General features: G+C 39.1%; 2 protein-coding genes across 6 annotated transcripts in view; one reads left to right on the top strand and one right to left on the bottom strand.

Annotated features, from left to right (window-relative positions):
* The first annotated feature begins 14847 nt into the window (after positions 1 to 14847).
* On the top strand, positions 14848 to 22223 carry prss35 (serine protease 35). The gene is made up of 2 exons (XM_063879519.1): positions 14848 to 15023; positions 18146 to 22223. Exon 2 carries the CDS (start codon positions 18165 to 18167, stop codon positions 19437 to 19439), a length of 1275 nt encoding a protein of 424 aa, XP_063735589.1. The 5' UTR covers positions 14848 to 15023; positions 18146 to 18164; the 3' UTR covers positions 19440 to 22223.
* A 1615-nt stretch (positions 22224 to 23838) lies between these two features.
* The window catches only part of snap91a (synaptosome associated protein 91a), a 43923-nt gene continuing 43606 nt past the window's right edge, over positions 23839 to 24155 (bottom strand). For all 5 annotated transcript variants that reach the window (XM_063879513.1, XM_063879515.1, XM_063879517.1 and 2 more), the window contains one exon: positions 23839 to 24043. The gene's annotated coding sequence lies outside the window, so the exon portion shown is untranslated. The remainder of the gene's footprint in view (positions 24044 to 24155) is intronic.

The following is a 24155-nucleotide window of genomic DNA, read 5'->3' as shown; positions in this document are numbered from 1 at the left end:
TTTCTTCTGGTGTTTCAGATTGTTGAAAACTGCACTTCAGCAAACACAATACAGTCTCCTGTTTATTTGGAACCTGTCTGCAGCACCTAAAAAACAGGCTTCCAAAAATACAGTATCTACAGGCTGTTGAGGTTCACATGGGGACATATGGGTTTTGTGTTGGCTCCGTCAAGCAAAAGACTCAGTGACAGAGTACTCCGTCCTCAAAGTTCAGAGTCAACATCTGAATGCTGCTGCTGCCAAATCCACAGACCCGACTCTGTGAACTCAAAAACTAGCTCATCTGCTTCATCCGTTTCATTGATTAAAAGCAAGTGATGAGAACATTTTCCATTCATACACCGCACAGCAAAAACAAACCCTACAGAAATCACATATGCATAGGCGTAGATGCTACCGTCACCCAAAGCCTCTGATGTATATCTTCTGCGGATCAGAAGTACCTGCTCCACTGTTTTTTTTATTCCACACACATGTCACAAAGTCCAGTTATATGTTACCCTATAACTTTTAGTGACCTGTTTGAAACCCTAACCCTTACCCTGTGCTAAGCCCGGTCATAACTGCTTCCTCTCTCCTTTTTCCTGTCCTTCTTCTCCCAAGGCCCACTTTTTTCCAACATCTGATAAAAACTAAACAAAAAAATCTTGACTTGAAGACGGACTTAAACTAATGAGGGGTTAAAGTGCAGGTGTAGAGGAGGTATGTTGATTGCAGGGCTGAAGGGGAACAGGTGTCACTAATAAGACCAGGTCAAACAATCAAACAGGCAGGAAAACACAGGAAGTAAAAATAGAAAAAGGCACACAACTTAAAAAAGAAAAATTTGAACACAAAAAACAAGATCACTACAAGGCGAATGTTGAAAGACTTGATAAGTAGCAGATGCAGTATGACGTTTGATACTGATCAATATCTTTAGCCAAAGTGCCTCCTGATATGGTGAAACCAAACCAAACTCCACCAAAAAATTATTATTGAGTTTTTAATTCTATTCTTCAATAAAATAAACTTATCTGGATGACAAACATCTGTTTCTGTACCAGAGGCAGGAAGCCAGTTGGCAGTGGAAGGACATGAGGAATGCAGGGAGAGTTTGGGAAACACCGTCAGCCCACCCATTGAAAACGATCAACATTCTGTAACAGCTTGATGTTGTCTCGGAAGCTGTTCACCTGTTGAGAGAGATTCTCAAATATTTTATTATCCAAACACTTGGCCATAACTGCACTGCCAACAGATCATTTGTCAAGTGTAGACAATCTAATAGCCGGACTTCCTATGCTACAGAAATGACTACCGTACAACAGGTGTTTAGAGAACCAAATGTCTATAAAGGCTTTCATGAACCATGCAGGTATGGGCCCAGTTTTGCAAAATACAACAGTACAGGTAAAAAAAAACTCAGAAGATGTGCCGGTACAAGTCTTGTATAATAACGTATTCCCCACACTGTACTTAATATTTCATGCTCACATAGTTTGTTTTTTTTACTATTTTAGGATTCTAACATATGCAAATTGGCACGAAGCACACTCTTTGGAATGTCAGAAGTATTGCAGGTTTTTGGTTCTAAAACCCAGCACTGGAAGAATGAAACATGTTGACTGTTGTTGTTTACATTCACTGGTTTGTCCAATAGGATGAATTGATGGCCTTCATTGGTGACAGTTTCTGGGAACCGAAAGCTTTATGATTTAACAAACAGTGGTTACCATTATCCAAACAAAAAAAGCAGGCTTAGAGAGAATTGTGTGCGGTATATGAGATTTTGAGTACGTTGTTTTCATTTATCAACAGTTAGAGTTCATGTTATGTTTCGAGCTAACATTAGCACTTACAATAATAAAAGTGCTTAGCGTTATGACAGCGCCTTGAACAAAATCAAATAAGTGCAGTATGTCTTTCTGTTTTAGATGCAAAATGTAATCGGTCTGATTGGGCTAGCATTTAAAATGGCACATTTATATAAAATAATAATTGGATTCTGCTTCTTTAGTTTAATAAAAATCACATTAAATTTAAAGTGTTGTCTTCTTAATGCAGCACTTTCTATCAAGGACTTTGGTTGGGTGATAAACATGACAAGATAGAGTAATGGCCGGTTAGAACTAGACGACAAATTACTGCTGCTCTTAAAACTACTAAAACTTTAAAGAAAGAAATCAAACTCCAGTGAAAGTCAAGCAGTCAAGGCTATAATCTCTTAAAGTGACAAGGATCGCTGTCAAGCTGACCTGCTGCAATCTCATGGATAACAGATAATGAAAGAGAGCATGAAACCCAGCTATTACAGATGATTTAATGACATGAAATAAAAAGCCTTCCAGCCATAAATGGTTGTAATATTAACAGAATGATTGGTGCTAACTAGTGAGGTTACACACATAATTTCTGCCTTTGATTTCATTTCATCACCTCTCCTAATCAACTTTTCAAGACCCTGGTGAACCAGATGTTTTATAGATGTAATCTCCTGTTATTGCATCTTAATTACAAGCATAGTCCTGACTCGCCCACAGACACACACACCTACAGTGTAAAGGAACTGCTTTAACGTATGATCTGGATCCATGCAGTCCTATGCAGCCGTTTTTTATTTATTTTTCCTTCTTTTCTTGTCTGTGTTTTGACTCTTGTTTATGCCTGTAGGGCTTTTCTGGTCAGGAAGAGGAGGAGGCAGCAGACAAAGACAAATACAATTACTGAGAATCAAATCGCCCACAAACACATGGTTTTTTCTCTTACCTCCATCTATTCTGCTTCATACTGACAGCAACACCTGGCCATACTTCCTGTACTGTTGCTTATAGCAAAGGATTCACAAACGTGGTCATTAAAAGTAATTACAGTCAGACTCTATGGAAGGGGGAAACCATACCGTCTGATTGCATTGGCATCTGCCTTTATAAACTATAGGGAAACGAGTACACATGAGGGTTTAAAATGATCATTTGGGGACTTAGCGGCTCTTTAAGGTAGATAAGGAAGCTGCCTCTCCTGCTAAACATTGTACATGAACATTTAGAAAAAACAATCCCTTCGATAACACTGCTTTTGTTATTTTTTTCCCATAAAGATCAGTGACTAATCCAAATTGACATGTGTTATACCTTATACCATTTACCTCAGTAAAAAGGACATGAACCCAATGCAAGGTTTCATTAAACTCAAGATAAAATCATTTAGAATGTCCTTGATACATCAGCAAGCTAATAATCTTTGTAATCATATGCATCAAGTGAGCCACCATAAACTGTATAAAACCAGCAAGTTTGTGACATCATCAATTGATGTTTGGACTGCTGGTTTAAGGCCTCGAATTTGGCCTTATTCTCTTCACTGTCTTTGCTTGTTTTTTACAGAAGTCTTATATTTGGACAAGAGAGTGGAGCTGTGGATGGATACACCTCTTTCCTGATTGACAGGTTGCAATAGCTGGGGCCACACCTAATAAGTGAGATGTTTTTTCATAGACATTTTTTCATCATATCATGATGGCCAATACAAAAAATAGTTAGGGCTTTCAGAATTGGATAATTAACTTTTAAGTTCCAAATGCTCCTTTTTTACAGTCTATAGCTTTTACACACCCTTTGCAATGTTTTGCATGATAAGAAATGACATGGATACCATATGTAAGGTATAGAAGGGTGAGATTTGTTCCAACGGTTGAAGATAAAGCTCCTGGTGTTGAGAGACTTGAATGTGAGTCATTCAGAGCTGTGCATTTTAAATATTGGAGTCAACGGGTGCAAAGACTGAAAGGTCAAAGTACAGGGTAACACGAGAGCTTGAAGTGAGTGAAATATTTCCTCTCACGTGTATGAAGGTGTGTGCACCTGCCATAACCTCTAGGGTATTTTGACCTGTTAGTCTCTTTAACCTTCACTACCTTGGACCAATAAGCTCTCATTTGTTTCCGCAGTGGGATCACAACAACGTTTCCCATAGTTAACCATTCCACAATTCCCAACGTAGTTTTTCAAAGCCCTTCACTTTTAAAAGCTGGCAGCATATGGATTCAAGTTTGATAATTGTGGAGGAAAATTGGAATAAGAACAACATTTCCTCCCTTTAGGTGCTTTTTTATGAAGCTTTAAATGTTGTTGTTTTGGACCATGAACAGAACACACACTAAAAAGAGGCGTCGGGCCTGCTGAGCACCTTCAGTACCAGCGGAGGAAATGGGTGGATGTTTGGGGAGGGGTTCCAGAGGGACTCTGTACTTCCAAATCTGCTGCCATACTTACATACATGACCGCCCTTGCTCCTTTCTCCCTCTCTCCTACAAGTTCATACATGACCTTCCCCCCAGCCCCCAAATCAATGGGCCCATTCACTGATCACTCTTCATAATGACCCACTGTTTGAGCCCACGGATTTTGGGAAGGTGGAAAAAGAGAGCTTTAAGCTGCAGCTTTTCTGTCTCGCATTATTAGGGAAAGCTGAGTTGACATGAGTGTGATGCAAGAAAAGGTTTGATCATAAAAGGCTGGGCTGAGTCAAGGAAGCCCTGAACATATCCTGAGGAAGGCCCTGCTGAGCATTTGTGTTTACAGGCCATACATTATGAATGCATCACATGCCGTAATGGTATTTATGTCAGAGTATTTTTACATATTTATGGGAACTGAATGCATTTTCTTATACCTTTTCTTAATATAAAATAAGTTTTTTTAAGAGGTGAACTGAAATAAAAATGCGTATTTGTCAAGATGTGACTGTGTTTACTGTATGTATAAGTCAAATGCAGCAGCAGCAAACAAAAATAAGCATGTGGCAGGAAAGGCCAAGGAGCCATATGCTTAGATAGTGTAGTAATGTATTATAGTCAAAATCATAGGCTGTATAAAGGCCAAAATTAATGAAGACATTCTGTTTCCCAATTAACAATAATAGCAGTAGGCTATATGGGTCAGTTTATTATTGGTGTAATTCTTGTAAGGGTGGGCACTGGGCACAACATTTGTTTGCAATTTCACTTTATTTATCACTTTAACATTCCAACAGCCAAACAGATTAATCAGCTGAGTTAGCCAACAATATTTATATACAAAAAAGACTGCTAACGCTAGCTAGACAGCTACTTTCCACAATTAAGGATAAACACAGCACTAAGAGGCTAACCTATTGGGAATCAGTGGTAACGTTAGCAAGCTAGGCTAATTAGCGTCCACTTTCGGAGTGGAATAGAGACATTTAGGCACACAATGACTCCTCCCAATTGTTAAAGGTTGTAAGGGGGACAGGCAGCTTATACAGACAGTAAATAGACTGTAAAGTACTAAGCCCAGGGGTTACAGACATCCGTTATTAGTCACCACAATTGGGCCCATAAAGAAAGAATTCTAATGCTAGCTAGACTCGCCTACTTTCCGAATGAAACATGAACACAGCACTGCAGGCTAAACAAGTGGGAATCGGTGGTTACGTTCACAAGCTAGGTTAACTAGCTTCCACTTTCGTAGTCGTTTAAACACATAACAATACAAAGAGTCCACCCAATTGTTGAAGTTCTAAAGGGACAGGCGGACTATATACAGACTATATAAAGAGTGTGCTTTGTTTTAAAAAACATCTTGTATGAACATCTTGTGGGCTTTACAGAGCTTTTATGTGTTACATTATGTAGCATTCCATGGAAATTGACATGGGTCTCATAGCTACGCCTTCCCTGCTCTATATTGTCGGTCAAACAATACTAAGGGAAGCTCCTAGAGACTTGAAGCTTGGATGTTGTTGACACAAAAACATTTGATCTTCTTTTGGACAAAGGAACGTATAATAGCCACTTATATAATTATTTACACAAAATTTGAGGATAATTCAGATGTTTGCCCAACTTGAGGTTGAAAAATAAAGTAAACAATTATTTTAGAAGAAACTTTTCCACAATACTGTTTCAGCTGAGAGTCTGGCTGTGTGTTTCTACTTGCATGCATGGACCTGTGGGTGGTTTTTACCCGCAAAACAAGGTGTGCCACTTAACTCAGAATGACTGCAGAAGGAAAAAAAAAATCTGTGCAGCAGGCAGGTCAACGTTCGCCAATTACAGCTGAATGAGACATTGAACATCAGATAGCAAAGATTCAGCCAAAGAGAAAGTGGAGCTTCTCTAGTCAAACTTCTAAATGGCATTTGGCGGAATGAGCCAACGAGGCGTCATCATTGCACTTCAACAAAAACCCCTTTCTTCTCCTGGAAAGAGGACAGGGATTAGTGTGTTAACCTAGTCACACAGTGTGTTTATGTAACCTTTTTGACCCTGCTGAATATGTGAGTCTCTCTGTCTTTCGACATGCAAATACACACAGAGGCTTTTTCTACTTCCCTTGCTCCCTACTTATTGTATGAAATCATTCCCAACGTGTGTGCATTTGTTTGCATATGCCTTCAAAATGCACATACTGTACACACAAAATTCATATTTTTACCTGTTTCACTGAAATGTCCCAAATGTATCACGTTAAAACCACATATGCCATGGAAATGACCACATAACACATTAAAATTTGCTTTTTTTCCTAAAACACCATGTTTTTGCATTTAAACGTGTGTTATATGTTTTCTTTAATAATATCCGCTAGTTTCTCTGACTATTACCTGCAGCATCCAGGCTCAACAAATACCTTTCCTCTCTATATCCTCCCTCTCACATGTCTCAAGTCCTGGCAGCACCCTGGGAAATGAAAACACCTCCTCTGTCCAAATCCTCACTATAAACAACAGTTCGGTTGGAGATAAATGTCACATTTCCCCGTGTTTGTCTCAGCGTGTCTAAACAGTTTCATCTTGGTGAGGACACACTGCAGATATGTTACACTCAGCTCAATAACAAGCCTAAATTGTTGCCTCCACTTTCCTCTGTGTTGCCAAAAGGGCCTCAATGATGGACTGTATAATCAGCAAAATACATGTTTGGTGTACAGTGTTAAAGTTATTGCAAAGTGGAGGAGGAACTGATTCCATGTCAGCCAACATCTTGTGCAAACTTTTATTAAAAAATTTGCCCCACCTCGTGTGTACACATTATTATCACGATAAGAGATATGCTTTGTGTTTGCTTCCTCTTTTTCAAGCCAAGATTTCCCAGCTGTGCTCAATGGGATAAATTATTTGAACCAGAAATGAAAACTGCTTCAAGCGTGAATCTCTGCTTCGGTACTTGAAGGAGCATCCGGGCAATGGGTAAACTCAACCATACAGCAGCAGCATAGATCTCAGGTCAGTGAAAGAGCGCTGAGGTGGCCTCCTATTTTGAGTTCTGTTTTTAAAAAGATGGTCGACTCCTAAATACCATTGGGTTCAAACACTTTTGGAATTCAGAACCAACCATTACTGTACTGGAGCACAAATTACAACATCATCAATCATAGCTGGAAACCTCAAGTGTTCAAATAGCCTCCCCAGCTATGAAAAAAGCAAGAGTCCCTCTGTTGCTTACCTGAAGGATTGGGGATTTTTTTCCCACCAAAGAAGAGATTAAAAACATCTGCAGTATACTGGATTTTCCAGGTGAATGCAAGCGTGTGATGTGGAGGGATATTTTATGTTTTTATTGCAGGAAGGGATTGTGGCCAGTCTGAGTAAACATTTGGACACATATAGAGAGTGAGTCAATTATCATGATAAAGCCCTACATGCTCATGTGTTATGAAGGAAAGGCTCAGTGTGGCGTGCTAATCTGCATACCAATGGTAAGGGTTAGGGTTGGGGTACTGCATACCTATACCAAGGAGGTTTTGCTTGTTAGCTTGTCGGTTATGTCATCTGAAAGCAGATAATTTCAAGAAATATGACAAGATTTAAATCACATTAGTGCAAAGATATACAACTAAGTGATGGTAGTTGCTTGATGTTTGATTTCCTGCCTCAGAATGTTATAGTTAGGATGCAACAATGTTTAACCAAGCTAGGGAGAACTGTGTTATTGGCCACTAGATTGGTCCACCGCTTTTGACCAGACCAAAATATCTCTATTAAATGAATTGACATGACATTTCATACAGATGTCCATCGTCGCAACAGGATGAAGCACCACCAGTAGTTTAATTTGAGGTTTGAATGAAATACTTTAGCAAGTTTAACATAGATAATGCAGTTTTTTCTTTTTCAACATTAGTGTTCTTTGTTAACTTTGGTGATCCTCAGGTTCTGCTCTGTCTGTACACTGAAAGGCCCTCACAATTTCCACATTACAGCTGATTCTGCACTAATATATAGAAATAATCATGCGCTATCTTACCCTCACTTATGAACAAGACCCCAAAGTAGTAGTAGTGTTACAATCTGGGGGGTGACTCACTTTCAGCAATTCCGCATAACTTCAATTTCTTGTATAGAAACACACATTCCCTGAAAGTTAAAGTGTCTTGAAAGTACTGATGGCAATGCCTTCACTAGGTCCATCTTGCAGCCAGACTGTGGTTGCTTGTTAATTTTCACATGAGATTCAAAGGGGCACGTGGGAATTCAGTCAGCCTTTCATCACATACAGTATAGTCGCTCAAAGCTGGCATGCTAACCATTTACCCAAATATTTACTATCAGAAAAAGGATATAAACTGTATGTGGCTCTAAGCGAGACCTTTAACTTACTGTCCTATGACTGTTTATATACATTTACTATATATACTGTATTAATGTTTGTGCATGTGAGAGAGAGAGGTCGTGAGGTGGAGAGTCCTATCACATCAATGGTAGTCTGTTTAGTGTGGAGCATAGCTAAAAGAACATTCAGTTGTCAAAATAAAGCCTGTGGAAGTGAGCTTTGGCTCACTGCAGCCCCCTGACTTGGTTTATTAGTGTGGTCTGTGCAGAGGAGTTGGCATCCTTTAATGTAGAAGGCTACATTCTGAAAGAAAGGCAACGAGGTCCTCTGAGATTTATTTGAAAGGGAAATCATTTTTGCCTCAGCGCAACAGCAACATCGATCCAAATCTCTCCATTTCTTACCCACAAGTCGATTCGATGAAATCTCACCGGGCAGTACAACGCGTGGAAATGGTAAAAAAAAATGCTCCGATATAGCACAGTAAATTAAAAATGGCTGACTTCTAGCTGAGTTAATGGTACAGTATACCTCCAATTGCCATTTTTGTACATTTTCACATGTAATATCAACCTACCAAATGTAATACATCCAGGAGAAACCATGGATGTATAATGAGAAACTGGATACAGTGTTGGATACGAGAGGCCGTTCATTCCTATGACCGTTTTTCGGTGGCGGTGATGCCGGCCAAGCCTCGCATCAGGGCCAATAAAAATAATAAAATTGAATAAAAATGTGTGGCGTTGTTTTATTCAATTTGTCTGAACAAATTCCAGGAGTTCACTGTCCCTGAAAAATGATGAATCCAGATTAAGAACTACACAGAAGCATTTTGATATATTGGGAGTTAGGGTATACGACAAGATGAAAGCTAAGTCCAAAACTTGTACTTGTACCCCATTTATGAACCCATTAACTGGTTAACTGCTGTGAAGGAGGGGAAGGTCTTATCCACTACACCCAAACACATCACATCCTGAATCTTAGCCCCCACCAATAAGCATCCATCTAGTACAGCAGAGCTCAAAGGGAGCACTTCCTGTGAGGGTGTGACGGCCCGCACAAAAGCCTCTCTATCCGCACCGCAGAACCCCAACCCCGACCAGAAATATCACTCACTGCTTTTCTATTTGGAAGCCACAGGGCTGAGAGCATAAACATCTCTCTTTCTCTTGTTTCACTCCACTTATGTGACCTTTGACCTTGAACTTAACTGAAAACAGGAGCATTTACTATTTCCCTTGGCCTGTAACTGTGATGGTTGTGATAACATTGGTCAAAGTTTGTTATGGGGTTGGTATGTTGAGTAGCCTCTGAAAGAAGAGGAGCAAGTTATTTTACAATTTAAATATAATATGTTTACAATATGTTTTTTGAGAAAAACTCATCAGACAAAATCATTCCTGGATCCTGGACACTTTGCACCTGTCACTTTTAAGTGTGTCTTAGTCACAAGAATTGTTAGGAAACCACTCAGATTTCAACTAACCAGCCCAAAATGACTCTATTAGGTGTTCAATGCCAAAGATTGGCGCACCATGGCCAACTGTTTAAGCAAATTCATAAAGTCAGGCAGACACTATACATATTTAGATTTGAACCCTGCTTTTAGAATAGGTGCTGATTTCAGCCAGAAGAGATGTCATTTGATGTTGTGTTTGAGGTGGACATAAAAAATTGTATTGGCTGAGATTTTGATATATAATCAAAAACATAACAGACAATGCTTTCTGCATCATTAAGGCCTCTAGGGTCCATAATCTAGTTTTGTTCTGCTCATTTCCCATTTTTGACCGTCTTTTTCTCAACACTGTTGAAACCAGTCAGTTGCTACTTACAAAGTGGGCATAAAAGCCTCAGGTAATGGCAGGTTAAAAAGACTGATAGAAAATGTGTTGTGAGTTAAGATAGCATTAAAAATGTATTGAAATGTTTTGCCGGAAAAATGTGCCCAACATCCTTTTAAGCAACAGTTCCATTTATGTCAAGGGTTCAATATTCTTTCTCACAACATATTTGCCAATCTATTTTGTGTCTATCTATTTATTCAGGTACCAGCCAGCAGTTGCTTTCCTCTCTACCTTAGCTTCCCTATTGCCGTATCAATTTGAACATTACTTCCACTTGTAGAGCATTGGGAGAATGCACGTCCATGCGCATCCCCATGCACAACAAATGAAACCCACTCATTACAGATTGCTAAAGGTTACAAACTCCCCAGGGTACCTTTAAGAGTCTAAAGCTGCAGTTTCTCCAATGAACAGTAGATGTAGTCTCCATGAGAACTCTGACTCTGTGAAGTTTAACAAAAGAACCTCAAGCTTTTCTCTAAGTATCCAAATTCTATTCCACAATCCATCAGGTTCTCAGCGGGGGCTTGTTTAGCTGTGTGAAAATGGTTGCAGGCTAGTTTACCCAACTGTGGTGGATTGCAACATGTTAACCCCTCCTCTTCTCCTGCCGGCCTGTTGCCTAAATAATTTTGATATTGTGGCTGCAGTAATTTTAAAAAGATGGCGGTGGGTGGGGAGACCACATTCAGCTTCAAAATGTCCCTTCAGAAAGCTACGGGTGATGTCACATGCACAATGTTTTCCCTCAGTCTGTGTGGGCCTTTGCTTAACTTAATATGAGTGTGACTATGAAAAGGTTGTAGCATTGTGCACTCAGGAGACCTCTGTATGTTTACAGACCCTGTGTGTTTTCAATTACCAATGGATTAATCTTCCTCAAGTTAAGTTTGTTGCATTAACATGCAAATCCCAAAGGAAGAATCTGGACCACAACCATAGATAGAGGGACAGAGAGAAGGACTCTTGTTCTAACTCATTGTGATTAGAAATAGTAAAGGTATAGTTTGGATTGTTGGAAGGGGGTTGTATGAGATACTCAGCCATAGTCTGTACATTCAGTAAATAACAGGTCAGCGTATCCCATGAAACATATTTTAGCCACATGTTTAACAGTTTTACCTTTCCATCAGACAGAACTAAATAACTGAAGCAATTATCTGTGTGCTATTCAAACCCACCAGACTCTATTAAGAAAAAAACTGTATTTCGAGGACATGGAAGATGCTGGTCTACTGATTTGCTGTCGTCTGCCGACGTTGTCTACTGCTGCTTGAATCAGAACTTACCCTTCAAAACATCAAAGTAACCAAATAACACAAAAAATGAACCAATCAAGGCAGCAGTAGACCAGCAACTGCAATGTTTTTTTTCTATGGAGTCTGGTAGTTTTGAAGAGAGCATAGATTACAGCTTCTATTCATCGTCAGAAAGGGCTGACAGCTAAAACATGTTGCTAAAACATGTTGCTGCTGACCCTGTCCAGAGCAACACAATGCTTAGCTTCATGCTGGTAGTAAATACACTGACTATTGATGAGTAATCATGCAACCCTACTTATTAAAATCCAAACTATCCCTTACATTTTGGAAGTGCATGTGCAGTGTCAACACACACACACACACACACACACACACACACACACACACACACACACACACACACACACACACACACACACACACACACACACACACACACACACACACACACACACACCTTCCACAGGGATGAGCACGACCCTTATGTGCTGGTCAGGTGTGTAGGCCACCCAAGTCTTCTCGCTCTATCTGTTTAACTCACACATGCAAGCACACATGCACACAGGAACGCGCACACACACACATAAATATATACACAACCACGAATAGGTGTCATTTCATAACTACGTTGTTGAAATCGATGTAATTCCTGCTGTTAATCAAAGTGACTGACAGAAGTGATTACCCTAAGATCAGTTTTCAAATCCCAATGACATCCTGTACTCCTCATTCCCTCTTGAGCCAGATGTGTATCATCACTCTCCCTCCCCCATTCTCTCCCTCATTACACACATATTTTCCGTGTATGTTCTTGGCTCATCAAGACTTCCACTCGTCAGCATGGCATTCCTCCTCTGTCGGCCAGAGGCCCCGGCTTCTTCTCCAAATCCAACATAATGCAAAGACTAAACAGAAAAATAATTCCTCTTAATAGTGGAGGCAGCAAGCAGCTCTGAGTGTTCTAAACAGAGGGGTGAGGTGTCAGTGAGCACTCACACCTGCAGTTGACCCTCTGGTTGGAAGATATTGAATGAATCCAATTCTTGTAAAGTTGAGAAATAGATGATAAATGTTGACAGGGTGTCAGGTTACACTTCATGTGCATACATTTCTCAGACAACATGCTCCATGGTTTCAGTAAGAAAAGTATTTAATGATGATATATAGGTATATTCTCCATGGACCAAATGATTAATGTGAGGACTGCAGACTTAGTGATACATGTCCATGCTATAGGCAGATTTCAATGATTTCAGAGATTTCCCCACCCGCAATATGAAGCTATGTCTGGAGCATCATCTACATTACACCCTACATATGAAATAATGTATTCAGCTTTGATAACACTTTGAACCACTAATGTACTTAACACTTGACTGTATTTCTGTTGGGAATATACATTGTATTACTTCTTTATATTTATTTGACAGTTAAGAATAAATCTTATACATCTTTTATTATTATTATTATTATTATTATTATTATTATTATTATTATTATTGTTATTATTATTACTATTGTTATTATTATTACTATTGTTATTATTATTACTATTATTATTATTATTACTATTGTTATTATTATTGTTATTATTATTATTACTATTGTTGTTGTTATTATTACTATTGTTATTATTATTGTTATTATTATTATTACTATTGTTGTTATTATTATTATTATTATTATTATTATTGTTATTATTATTATTATTGTTATTATTATTATTACTATTGTTGTTGTTATTATTATTATTATTATTATTATTATTGTTATTATTATTACTATTGTTGTTATTATTATTATTACTATTGTTATTATTATTACTATTGTTATTATTATTACTATTGTTGTTATTACTATTGTTGTTATTACTATTGTTGTTATTATTATTACTATTGTTATTATTATTATTATTATTATTACTATTGTTATTATTATTACTATTGTTATTATTATTACTATTGTTGTTATTACTATTGTTGTTATTATTATTACTATTGTTATTATTGTTATTATTATTATTACTATTGTTATTATTATTACTATTGTTATTATTATTACTATTGTTGTTATTACTATTGTTGTTATTATTATTACTATTGTTATTATTATTATTATTACTAGTGTTATTGTTATTATTATTATTGTTATTATTATTACTATTGTTATTATTATTATTATTATTTTTATTGTTATTATTACTATTGTTATTATTATTATTACTATTGTTATTATTATTATTACTATTGTTATTATTATTATTACTATTGTTATTACTATTGTTGTTATTATTATTACTATTGTTATTACTATTGTTGTTATTTGTAATATTATTATTATTATTATTATTATTATTATTATTACTATTGTTATTATTTTTATTGTTATTATTATTATGTTTTAAGCAAAGGACTAAAAAGTGCAAATATGTCTCTGACACTTTTCTCGAAGGCTACTCTGTTAGAAACCTCAACAGTTAAAAGTCTACAGTATATTTGACAGGAAACCATAAGGATTAGAGAAAAAAGTGATTTATTTTTCTTCCCTCAATCTTATCCTGTACAATTCAGATTAACCTTGACACCTCGGAGGCCCCTAGGTTTACGGTTCCCAGCCCCTGTGGTGTTTTACTACAGCTTTTTTCACTACTAATAAAAAGGATTGCTAACATTTTCTCAATGTGAAGCATTGCAATCCCCTTGTAACCAACAACTATAAAAATGGATATTTTCATTATGAAAGGTTATCACATTTATCGTATTGACAATAGGCTAAAGTTTGGTGCATACACCCACTCCTGTTTACACTGGACTGAGAAAATGAGATTGTAGAATAAAGTGCTGCAGATGTTGAGGCTTGCATGGCTCACAATGGAAAGGCCTCGGATTCTATTGTAGGAAACAGTAGAACTAATTCCTTCATTTTTCTTTTCCCCTTTTCTCCTTCCAGCCTGGGACGCACCCTGCAGCCTGCTGCCCACCCGCACACCTCCCTACTGCCTCCCGACTGACTGCACCCAATTCAGCTTTCACCCAAAGCGCTTGGTCTGGCCCCACCCATATGTGAACAGCTTTTGTCAGTAGTTTAAAAAAAAAAGTCCTTTTCAGATTTGCCTTCCCCCTCCCTCCCCTCTCCCTCCCTCCCTCCTCAGCATCAAGTGCAGCCTGAGCGCAGCGTCCCGGCCGCGACTCTCTCTCTGAGGAAGCAATGAGGAGGAGGGATCCGTCGCCCTGCTGATACCGGGAGGATGCAGTAACATACGTTTGTTTTTTAGTGGGATCATATTTGTATATTTCTCGGAAAAACAAACAATACGTTGCGGATTTGGCGTGTCCATCACTCGGATGCAAGCAGGTAGGAAGCTATTGTCATTCCGCATAGTTATGGAGATCTTTTGATTGAACCATGGAGGAAGGAACTGTGTTGTTTATTTGTTATTTATTGTTTATTTCATATTCCTATCACTTCATTCATTCAATTTTTATCGAGTTTGTTCCATTTGGATTGTTTCTACTTTACTTCAAGTGTTGAACTTTGAGGATTTCTTTCTGAGGCATTTAATCGGATTTTGCAACCAAAGTGGTGCAAACATTTTCCTTATTTATACCTATATGAAAGGCATTTAAGATTAATATTATGTTGAGTTTAAGAGAGTTTTTAAAATCCGTAAATCCGAAATAAAACAGTTTGCTATTAAAAAAAAAAAAAGTTGTATAATTAATAAACACATTGTCCCTCATCTGTCCACTTACAGTTGCGATGCTGTAACAGATGTGGCATTACCATGTGTTTTTCACATTTCATTAACTATAAATATAATTTAATGGGCTTTTCATTTGCATTACAATGAAAACTGTCATATTTGATGTATTGGAATAAGGAAAGACTTACCTCAGATCTTTGTTCAATATTTAGAACAATAAATTTGACTTTTTTTTTTTTTGTATTTTCTTCATGTTACTGTCAGTGTCAGGTTTCGTGCTTGTTACACTGATTTGAAACTCTATGCTTGAGATTTAGACGTGGTGAAAAAAAGTTGAAATGAATGAAACAATCCCTTTTTATTAAACGTGATGTTCAACTACTAGAAGATGAGCCAAGTTTACTGATTTGGAGATTTGCTCCACAGCGCCATCCTTTGGCCACTGTGCCTTATGAGGCCTCTGGTTCTTCTTGTGACTCCCCCCGCTGAGGGATGCAAAGGGGGCACAGCTTCTTGTTCAGCTGACTGCAGTGGAAAAATTGTTCAAATGAGCGCCTTCTGTGACCAAGGCTCATCATGGCAGCATATCAGTTTCCCTTCTATGCTGAATAATTGCAGGCTTTTCATATAGATGTGTCTAAGTCATGCAGTGGGGGTGTGGAAGTTGAGAAGGGTCATTTTGTATTCTCATTTATTGACACTGTTTTACAGTTCTTGTGGGTTTGTTTTTTATGACCGTCTGTTTGGGGCTGGATAGATGTCGGCCACTGGGTATGTTTTATTGGACACAGTGGTACATTTAAGACAAATAGTCTCCTTGCAGTCGGATGGCAATGCACTTTCTGGCAGAAAAAACTACAAAGAGAGGGAATTATTGGTATTTCCAACAAAAAAAAACTGGACTTGAGCAGTTTCTCTGATGATGCATTGATATGATGCTGTATGTTCTCCCTGTCGGTTAAGTCTTTTGGAGCTTTGCCAAACCCGGCACAGTCTTGTGTCAACACTGCCCTAACAACTAATTGAAAGAAAGTGTGTGTCTGTGGACATTCAAGCCAATATAAGCTGCCCCACCGATGGTTTGTCCTCCATCTGGATTCCCAAAATGTCAACATGTCTGTCACACACCATTGAAGCCCCTCACACAGCCAGAATGTATGCGATCACTGTGGTTTTTTCACTCTGGACTTCTGTAGGAAATGAACTGTTGGGTTTGCAGTCCTGCTGCAATGCTCCTCAATGATTGGCATCCAAATAATTTTCTCTCCTTGAGTTTGGATGGCCCCCGAGACTTCATCAACAAAGCCATGCTGACGAAATAAAGCTGTCGTGATGGTCTGCTGAATCTCTTCAAACTTGGCCGAATCAGAATTTTCTTTACAGGGTGTATCAGGATTATTGGCAACTTCACACCCATACAGTAAAAGCATGAACCAGCAGGCTGTCCGCAGCCCACATCTATATGTTTGATGTTGTTTGTACGCATGACAAGGAATGGAGTGGAGCTAAAGAAACCAGATATGGTCATTACTGAAGGAGAACGTTAACCATTGTGGCGAACCTCCAAGCCACTGTCTCAGCTCGTTCAGAGGATCAGGGTTCATCCTCTCCTTCCCTCTACCCGCAGCCTCCAGCAAGTCTCAGAGGAAATAAATCTCCACTCAACTGCATAGCTAATGTATCAACTCTAGAGAAATGTTTTATATATTTAACAGAGTGCTATAATGGCACCAATCTTTTTTCTGCAAACTTGAGCACTTTGAGGAATGCTCTTAAAAACTTGCCTGTATTAAGTGTGTTGAGCTGCCCTGGTGATTGTCTAGAGCTCTGGACCATTTGGGTGTCGCTAATATTTTGGACTATGCTGCCTCCATGTGGCCGTATGTATCAGTGTTTATATTTTCAAGGAGCTGGATTGTAGACCTGGCCATTGGATACAAGACCTTCTCAATTCAAGTCACATGTTGAGTTTTTGTAAAGCTTATTTAAGATTCCAAATGAGAAAATCTGTTAGTCATCTCACTTGCTAAGCAGAGGTCATTTGTACTTCAGCAAGTATCACAAACCAAATGAAAAGCGTTTTGCATTGTTGCAGATAGGTGGTTGCTTTACTGATGATACCCTAGTGTTCTCCGGAACAGAGGGATCTAACTTAAAGACTGAACTTAAGGTATTCAGATGCAGTATCTTTCAAAATGTAAAAGGCAGGGGGATGCTCTTTTGTTCTTATTGTCGTGTTATTGCTCGGATTAATTTATCAAGGTTAAGAGTTCTGAGGACAGCATCAGAGAGTCATGTCATCATTAACGTGATTATGATTTGTCCTGAAGGGCACATTAATGTTTGTACCAGTGTGTACAACTGTGCGTATCTAATAGTTACCGAGAAATTCCATTCAAAAATATCTTTGTCAACCTCATAGTGGGGCTTGAGGAAATGTCAGAGGACTATTAGGGTTCATCTTCTGGCAACAATGAATGTCTGCACCAAATGAAGTGGCATTCCATCTGGGACATTTCTATATCACATGATAAGTGAAAGTGTTGATCTCTTAGTTACAATAGATACAAAGTCAGAGATGTAAATATAGGAAGGATTCATTGTCTTTAGAACACAGAAATATGTCTGGACAATTTATTGAGATACATTTTTATACCTAGTGGTTGACAAACTTTGCTATTCCAAGTTACACAAAAACTATGAAACTTTTTATCTTCAACTTCTTCTACAAAGTGTCCTTATGTCTGCTTCTTTTCTTTTCACTCTTTTTCAGAGCCAGGCCCAACTTAACAATGGGCCCCATTCCCCTGTGTGTGCTGCTCCCAGTGATGGTGCTGGCTGTGGTGGTTGCTATAGCTGCTGAGGAGAATGCAGTTGATGACGAGTATACCTGGCCGCAATGGAAGGTGCCTCTGGTAAGGCAAAGAAGCACTGTCCCTCTAAGCAGCCCAAAGTTTTCAGCGCATCCTCAGGCGGAGCTGAGCGGGACCTGTGGGATCGAGTGTCAGCGCCGCCTTCCTGCCTCCACGCTGGGTGACCTGGAGCAGTTCCTGTCCTACGAGACGGTCTATGAGAATGGTACACGCACGTTAACCTCAGTTTCTGTGCAGGGCCTGAATGAGGTAGCTTCCTGGTCCAAAAACATCTCATCTAGGTCCCGGCAAAAACGCGAGGTGTACGGCACAGATACCCGCTTCACCATCTCTGATAAGCAGTTCTCCACTAAATATCCATTCTCCACCTCTGTGAAGATCTCCACAGGATGTTCTGGAGTTCTTGTGTCGCCTAAACACGTTCTGACTGCTGCCCACTGCATCCATGATGGGAAGGATTATCTAGATGGGGTGCAGAAGCTGCGAGTTGGTATTTTAAAGGAGAAGTCCAGACGAGGGAAAGGAGGAAAAGGTAGAGGAGGGCGGGGAAAGGGCAAAAGGAGAAAGGGAGACAAAGATGACGAGGAAGTGCAGGAAAAGGAAGGGGACGATGGTAAGGGGGACCGTAAAGGAAAAGGGAAAGGTAGAAAGAGCCGCAGTCGGCGAAGTGCAGAATCAGGGAAACCTTCGTTCAGGTGGACCGGGGTCAAGAAAACCCAGTTGTCTAAGGGCTGGTTCAAAGGTGTGTCTGAAGGACTGACTGCGGATTATGACTATGCTGTTTTGGAGCTGAAGAAAGCACCTAAAGTCAAACACATGGATCTGGGTGTTATCCCTTCTGTCAAGAAGCTTCCTGCCGGGAGGATCCATTTCTCTGGCTTCGATGATGACCGCCCTGGAAACCTGGTGTACCGTTTCTGCTCCGTCTCTGACGAGTCAAATGATTTGATGTACCAATACTGCGATGCCAAACCTGGCACCAGTGGCTCCGGGATCTACATCCGTCTCAAAGAGCCAGGCAAGAAGAAGTGGATTAGGAAGATCATCGGGGTATTCTCTGGGCACCAGTGGGTCGATGTTAACGGGAATGGGATGCAGCAGGATTACAACGTGGCAGTCAGGATAACACCCCTCAAATATGCCCAAATCTGCTACTGGGTCCATGGGGACTCAAGTCTGTGCAAGGTAGCTTAAGAAAACACAGGACCCCCACTTGACCACCAACCCTCTCCCCTTCCACCTCTATACTAAAGGCACCCTCCCAACTCTCACCTACCACCTTTCAACACCAACCAGGGGCCCCGACGACTGCCTCTCCCATTCCTGCCTCCCTTTTACCTCCTCTGCCTCCCAGTGACTCCTGTTACACAGATCTAAGACCACACACACACAACCCGTATTCAGCCAGACTCAGTGTTGACAACAACAGGAATTGTCTTTGTCAAGAGAACTGTGGCTTATCAGCTTTTTCTAATTTATTTGCTAAGAAAATGGAGAAAAAAATATGTATTATGTGTATTTACAGATTAATCAAATCTGCTGTTTTGCTTTCTATTTTGATTTTTGTTTTCTTTTATTTGACCTTTTTGGATACAATGTTGTAAAGGGTGTGTATTCAAATGTTTATGAGCAAAGGCCCTGGTACATTTATTCTATTCCAACTAGGCTTTTTATGGAGAAACGTCCACGTGTTCTCCACCACTGTAAAGAAGAGTGTGTGCATTGGCTTTGACAAAAGACCCAGAAGAAATTAACTTTTGTGACAAATGAACTATATAGAGATAACGTTTTTTATAAACATTTGAATTGAACAAGCTGGTGTTTTGCATTGTGTATATCTAGAAATTCGTTTTTTACTACTACCTTGAAAAAAAAAAGAGATTGTTTTTCCGTCTGAATAGAGAAAGGGTCAGATTTCCTATCTGCGAATCACACCATCTTCTCTCTGTTCTTGCAACGCAGTGAAATATGGTGTCATTGTTTTGCACATACAGTGGGGAGAACAAGTAATTGATACACTGCCGATTTTGCAGGTTTTCCCCCTTACAGAGCATGTAGAAGTCTGTAATTTTTATCATAGGTACTCTTCAACTGTGAGAGACGGAATCTAAAAAAATCCAGAAAATCACATTGTATGATTTTTAAATAATTAATTTGCATTTTATTGCATGACATAAGCATTTGATACATCAGAAAAACAGAACTTAATATTTGGTACAGAAACCTTTGTTTGCAATTACAGAGATCAGACGTTTCCTGTAGTTCTTGACCAGGTTTGCACACACTGCAGCAGGGATTTTGGTCCACTCCTCCATACAGATCTTCTCCAGATCCTTCAGGTTTCGGGGCTGTCACTGGGCAATACGGACTTTCAGCTCCCTCCAAAGGTTTTCTATTGGGTTCAGGTCTGGAGACTGGCTAGGCCACTCCAGGACCTTGAGATGCTTCTCACGGAGCCACTCCTAAGTTGCCCTGGCTGTGTGTTTCGGGTCGTTGTCATGCTGGAAGACCCAGCCACGACCCATCTTCAATGCTCTTACTGAGGGAAGGAGGTTGTTGGCCAAGATCTCGCGATACATGGCCCCATCCATCCTCCCCTCAATACGGTGCAGTCGTCCTGTCCCCTTTGCAGAAAAGCATCCCCAAAGAATGATGTTTCCACCTCCATGCTTCACGGTTGGGATGCCGTTCTTGGGGTTGTACTCATCCTTCTTCTTCCTCCAAACACGGCGAGTGGAGTTTAGACCAAAAAGCTCTATTTTTGTCTCATCAGACCGCATGACCTTCTCCCATTCCTCCTCTGGATCATCCAGATGGCCATTGGCAAACTTCAGACGGGCCAGGACATGCGCTGGCTTGAGCAGGGGGACCTTGCGTGCGCTGCAGGATTTTAATCCATGAAGGCGTAGTGTGTTACTATTGGTTTTCTTTCAGACTGTGGTCCCAGCTCTCTTCAGGTCATTGACCAGGTCCTGCCGTGTAGTTATGCTTCTTAAAGAAAAACTAACAGGTCTGTGAGAGCCGGAATTCTTACTGGTTGGTAGGTGATCAAATACTTATGTCATGCAATAAAATGCAAATTAATTATTTAAAAATCCTACAATGTGATTTTCTGGATTTTTGTTTTAGATTCCATCTCTCACAGTTGAAGAGTACCTATGATAAAAATGAAAGACCTCTACATGCTTTGTAAGTGGGAAAACCTGCAAAATCGGCAGTGTATCAAATACTTGTTCTCCCCACTGTAACTATACCGGTGCTTATCCAGAAAACATGGTGCTAATTTATGAAATTGTAAACTTGGGGGGGGGGGGCGGCGAGGTTGGGGATTTTTCAGAATATATTTTGATAGCCTAGTACAGTTACTATGTATTTTATGTGAGGCTACATATGTGGGTTTTGTTAAGATGGGAAGGAACCATTTAATGATTTACTTAGCTGTTGATATTTCTCTAATTCTATTGGTTAATAAGATTACAAAGGCAATGTTGCTATATCGTAACAAATTCTAATCTGGGATATGATATATTTTACTATTTTGTTGTTTGTCCAAAACATTTTTGCATCCTTTTCAATACCAAACACCTGATCATTATGATGCGGCTTGACAACTTTCAACCATTAAATCAAGATTACTACTTGTGTGTGTGTGTATTTGTGATGATCCTGAATTTTACACCAGTTCCTGGGCAGTTGGTGTAACACCAATAACTATTTCTGTTTCATTTAATTACATAAAAAGGAATGACTAATATGTCACCATAACTCACTGTGCAACATGGCCGGATGATTTATTTGCTAGGGGACCAGGGCAAAGGTTGTTGGTGGGCCCCTTTTAAAGACCACAACCTCTGGCATGCACACTGTTGCTTCCATATTCCCATTGAAGCTGCACTAATCAATGTTTATTTATAAAAAACTAAGGATCAAATTAATAGTTTTGTCTCTCTGATGAACCCCAATAAAAATATCACCCGACTGTAGTTCCCCCGGCTTTCAGTCACTTCATTAATCTGGTTATCTTGATGTGGCGTGATGTATATTCATGAAATAGTCCTTTGATCTGAACTTTCTATAATCTACATTATATGGAAGAAATATATCCTTCCTGGGCAGTTCAATCCATCATTGAATTTATTGCACCTCAAAAGGCTTACATGCACTGGGGTGGGGCATCGTAAATAAAATAAATTTACAACTGAACAAAAATACAATTTCATGAAAAATGTTAATAATATTCCGTTATTTTCTCTGAATCATATCAGATGCTCACAACCAATTGCTTATTTAGTCCACTGAAAAGACAACACACAGAGTAAGCATTACATCAGACTGGATTACAGCTGTCCATATCACATATTTACTGCATTGTAAGACTGCAGGAAAGAGGGGCTTGTTTTATGATGCTAATAGCTGAAAGGACCTGTGGATTTCCACATCACACTTGTGTGGCCACTCACGCTATTAACTGTTTTAATTGAAAATGGGTGAAAGTTCAGAAGTGATTAAACAACTTTTACATAAATAATGTTCAGTCCAATTTTTGCAAATTCTTAAAGATTTTGACATTTTTTAACGTCTTTTTCAAACACTTCATGAGGAAGTTTGTTCATTCATCACATTTGTTTTTCCAAAAGCCAATTTGGTGAGGAACAATGACTGTAAACAGAACTTTGATTAGAAAAAAAACCCATTTAGGCTCTACTTGCTCGAAATACAAAAATAATCATACTGACCTGGTCAAAGTTATAATGAAAGCACCGGCAACAGATACTGCATATCCAAATGGGTAGTGCCAAACCGCAGTTAGAAATGGTAGTTATTTGAGTCTGTGACAAAGTACTAAAGCACTTTTTCTGGAAGTAAATTGTAAGATATGTTCATTAATAGCAATGACAGAAAATATGGACAGCAGTCTGGAGGATTATTGTAACAGAAACAGATCATATAAATAACATTAGACAACAAGACAAATAAATAAACATAGAAAAATAAGCCACAAGTAAAAAAAAAACGAAACCCACAGAAAGGATCACTTGGTCTGGTATGATTCAGAAGCCCATAGAAGCTGATTCTTAATATACAGTATATTAATCATATAGCGGTATTTGTTTCCAAATACTTTTAAAAGATGATGGGAAATAGAAGGTTACTCACACGACTTACTTACAATTTCATGTCAGAATCACATTTATATTTCTCTTCAACAGACGTACAGAATAGAGACGTAATCCTCACCAGAGGGATCTATGTACATCAGCGAGGACTGTTCTGTAAACAACACACAACATGTTTCTCCGAAAAATCTACCAGGGCTTCGTTCACCACTCTCATCCAATCAGAGTGGGACAAAGAAGAGCTCCTCCCCCTTTATAAGGAGGCTGGGACACATATGGGGTGGTAGAAGGGGCTTAGGACACCAAAGCACATCCATCATTCAACTCAACACCAGAAAGAAATTTAAACACATACGCCTTCACTTCTTCCACTCATTTTAGTGAACTTTTTTTTGTCAGGGTTTTGAGTGATTTTGTTTAGACAAAAGATAAGAACATCTACATAATCACACGCTTGTATTTTTTTTGTCATATATATATATATATATATATATATATATATATAATCGGCTATGGTTCACTTTCACAGTTTGTGCTACGACATCACACAGGAAAAGGGTGGGGTGTAGATGGTTGGGGTGGAGAAAAGAGGCTCTTATAAGGTTGAGTAGCTGAACATCCTGAGATGTTGACAGACACCAGGAAAAAGTTGAGAGGGCCCTGCTCCAGAGAAGAAAGCAGCTGGAAAAAAGGGAACAGAGAAACATTTCAAAATAAGTATCAGGTAAAAAGTGAAAAACATACAGACATCATTTCATTAGTTCGGTCTTGTTTTCTATGAATACTGATACAG

Source organism: Eleginops maclovinus, chromosome 3 (genome assembly GCF_036324505.1).
Source record: "Eleginops maclovinus isolate JMC-PN-2008 ecotype Puerto Natales chromosome 3, JC_Emac_rtc_rv5, whole genome shotgun sequence".
Lineage (NCBI taxonomy): Eukaryota > Metazoa > Chordata > Actinopteri > Perciformes > Eleginopidae > Eleginops > Eleginops maclovinus.
Note: the sequence above shows the minus strand (reverse complement) of the source record. Positions and strands in the feature narration are given on the sequence as shown.

Coding starts and splice junctions, on each gene's coding strand:
- prss35 (XM_063879519.1), top strand. CDS start 18,165: ATGGGCCCCATTCCCCTGTGTGTGCTGCTCCCAGTGATGGTGCTGGCT.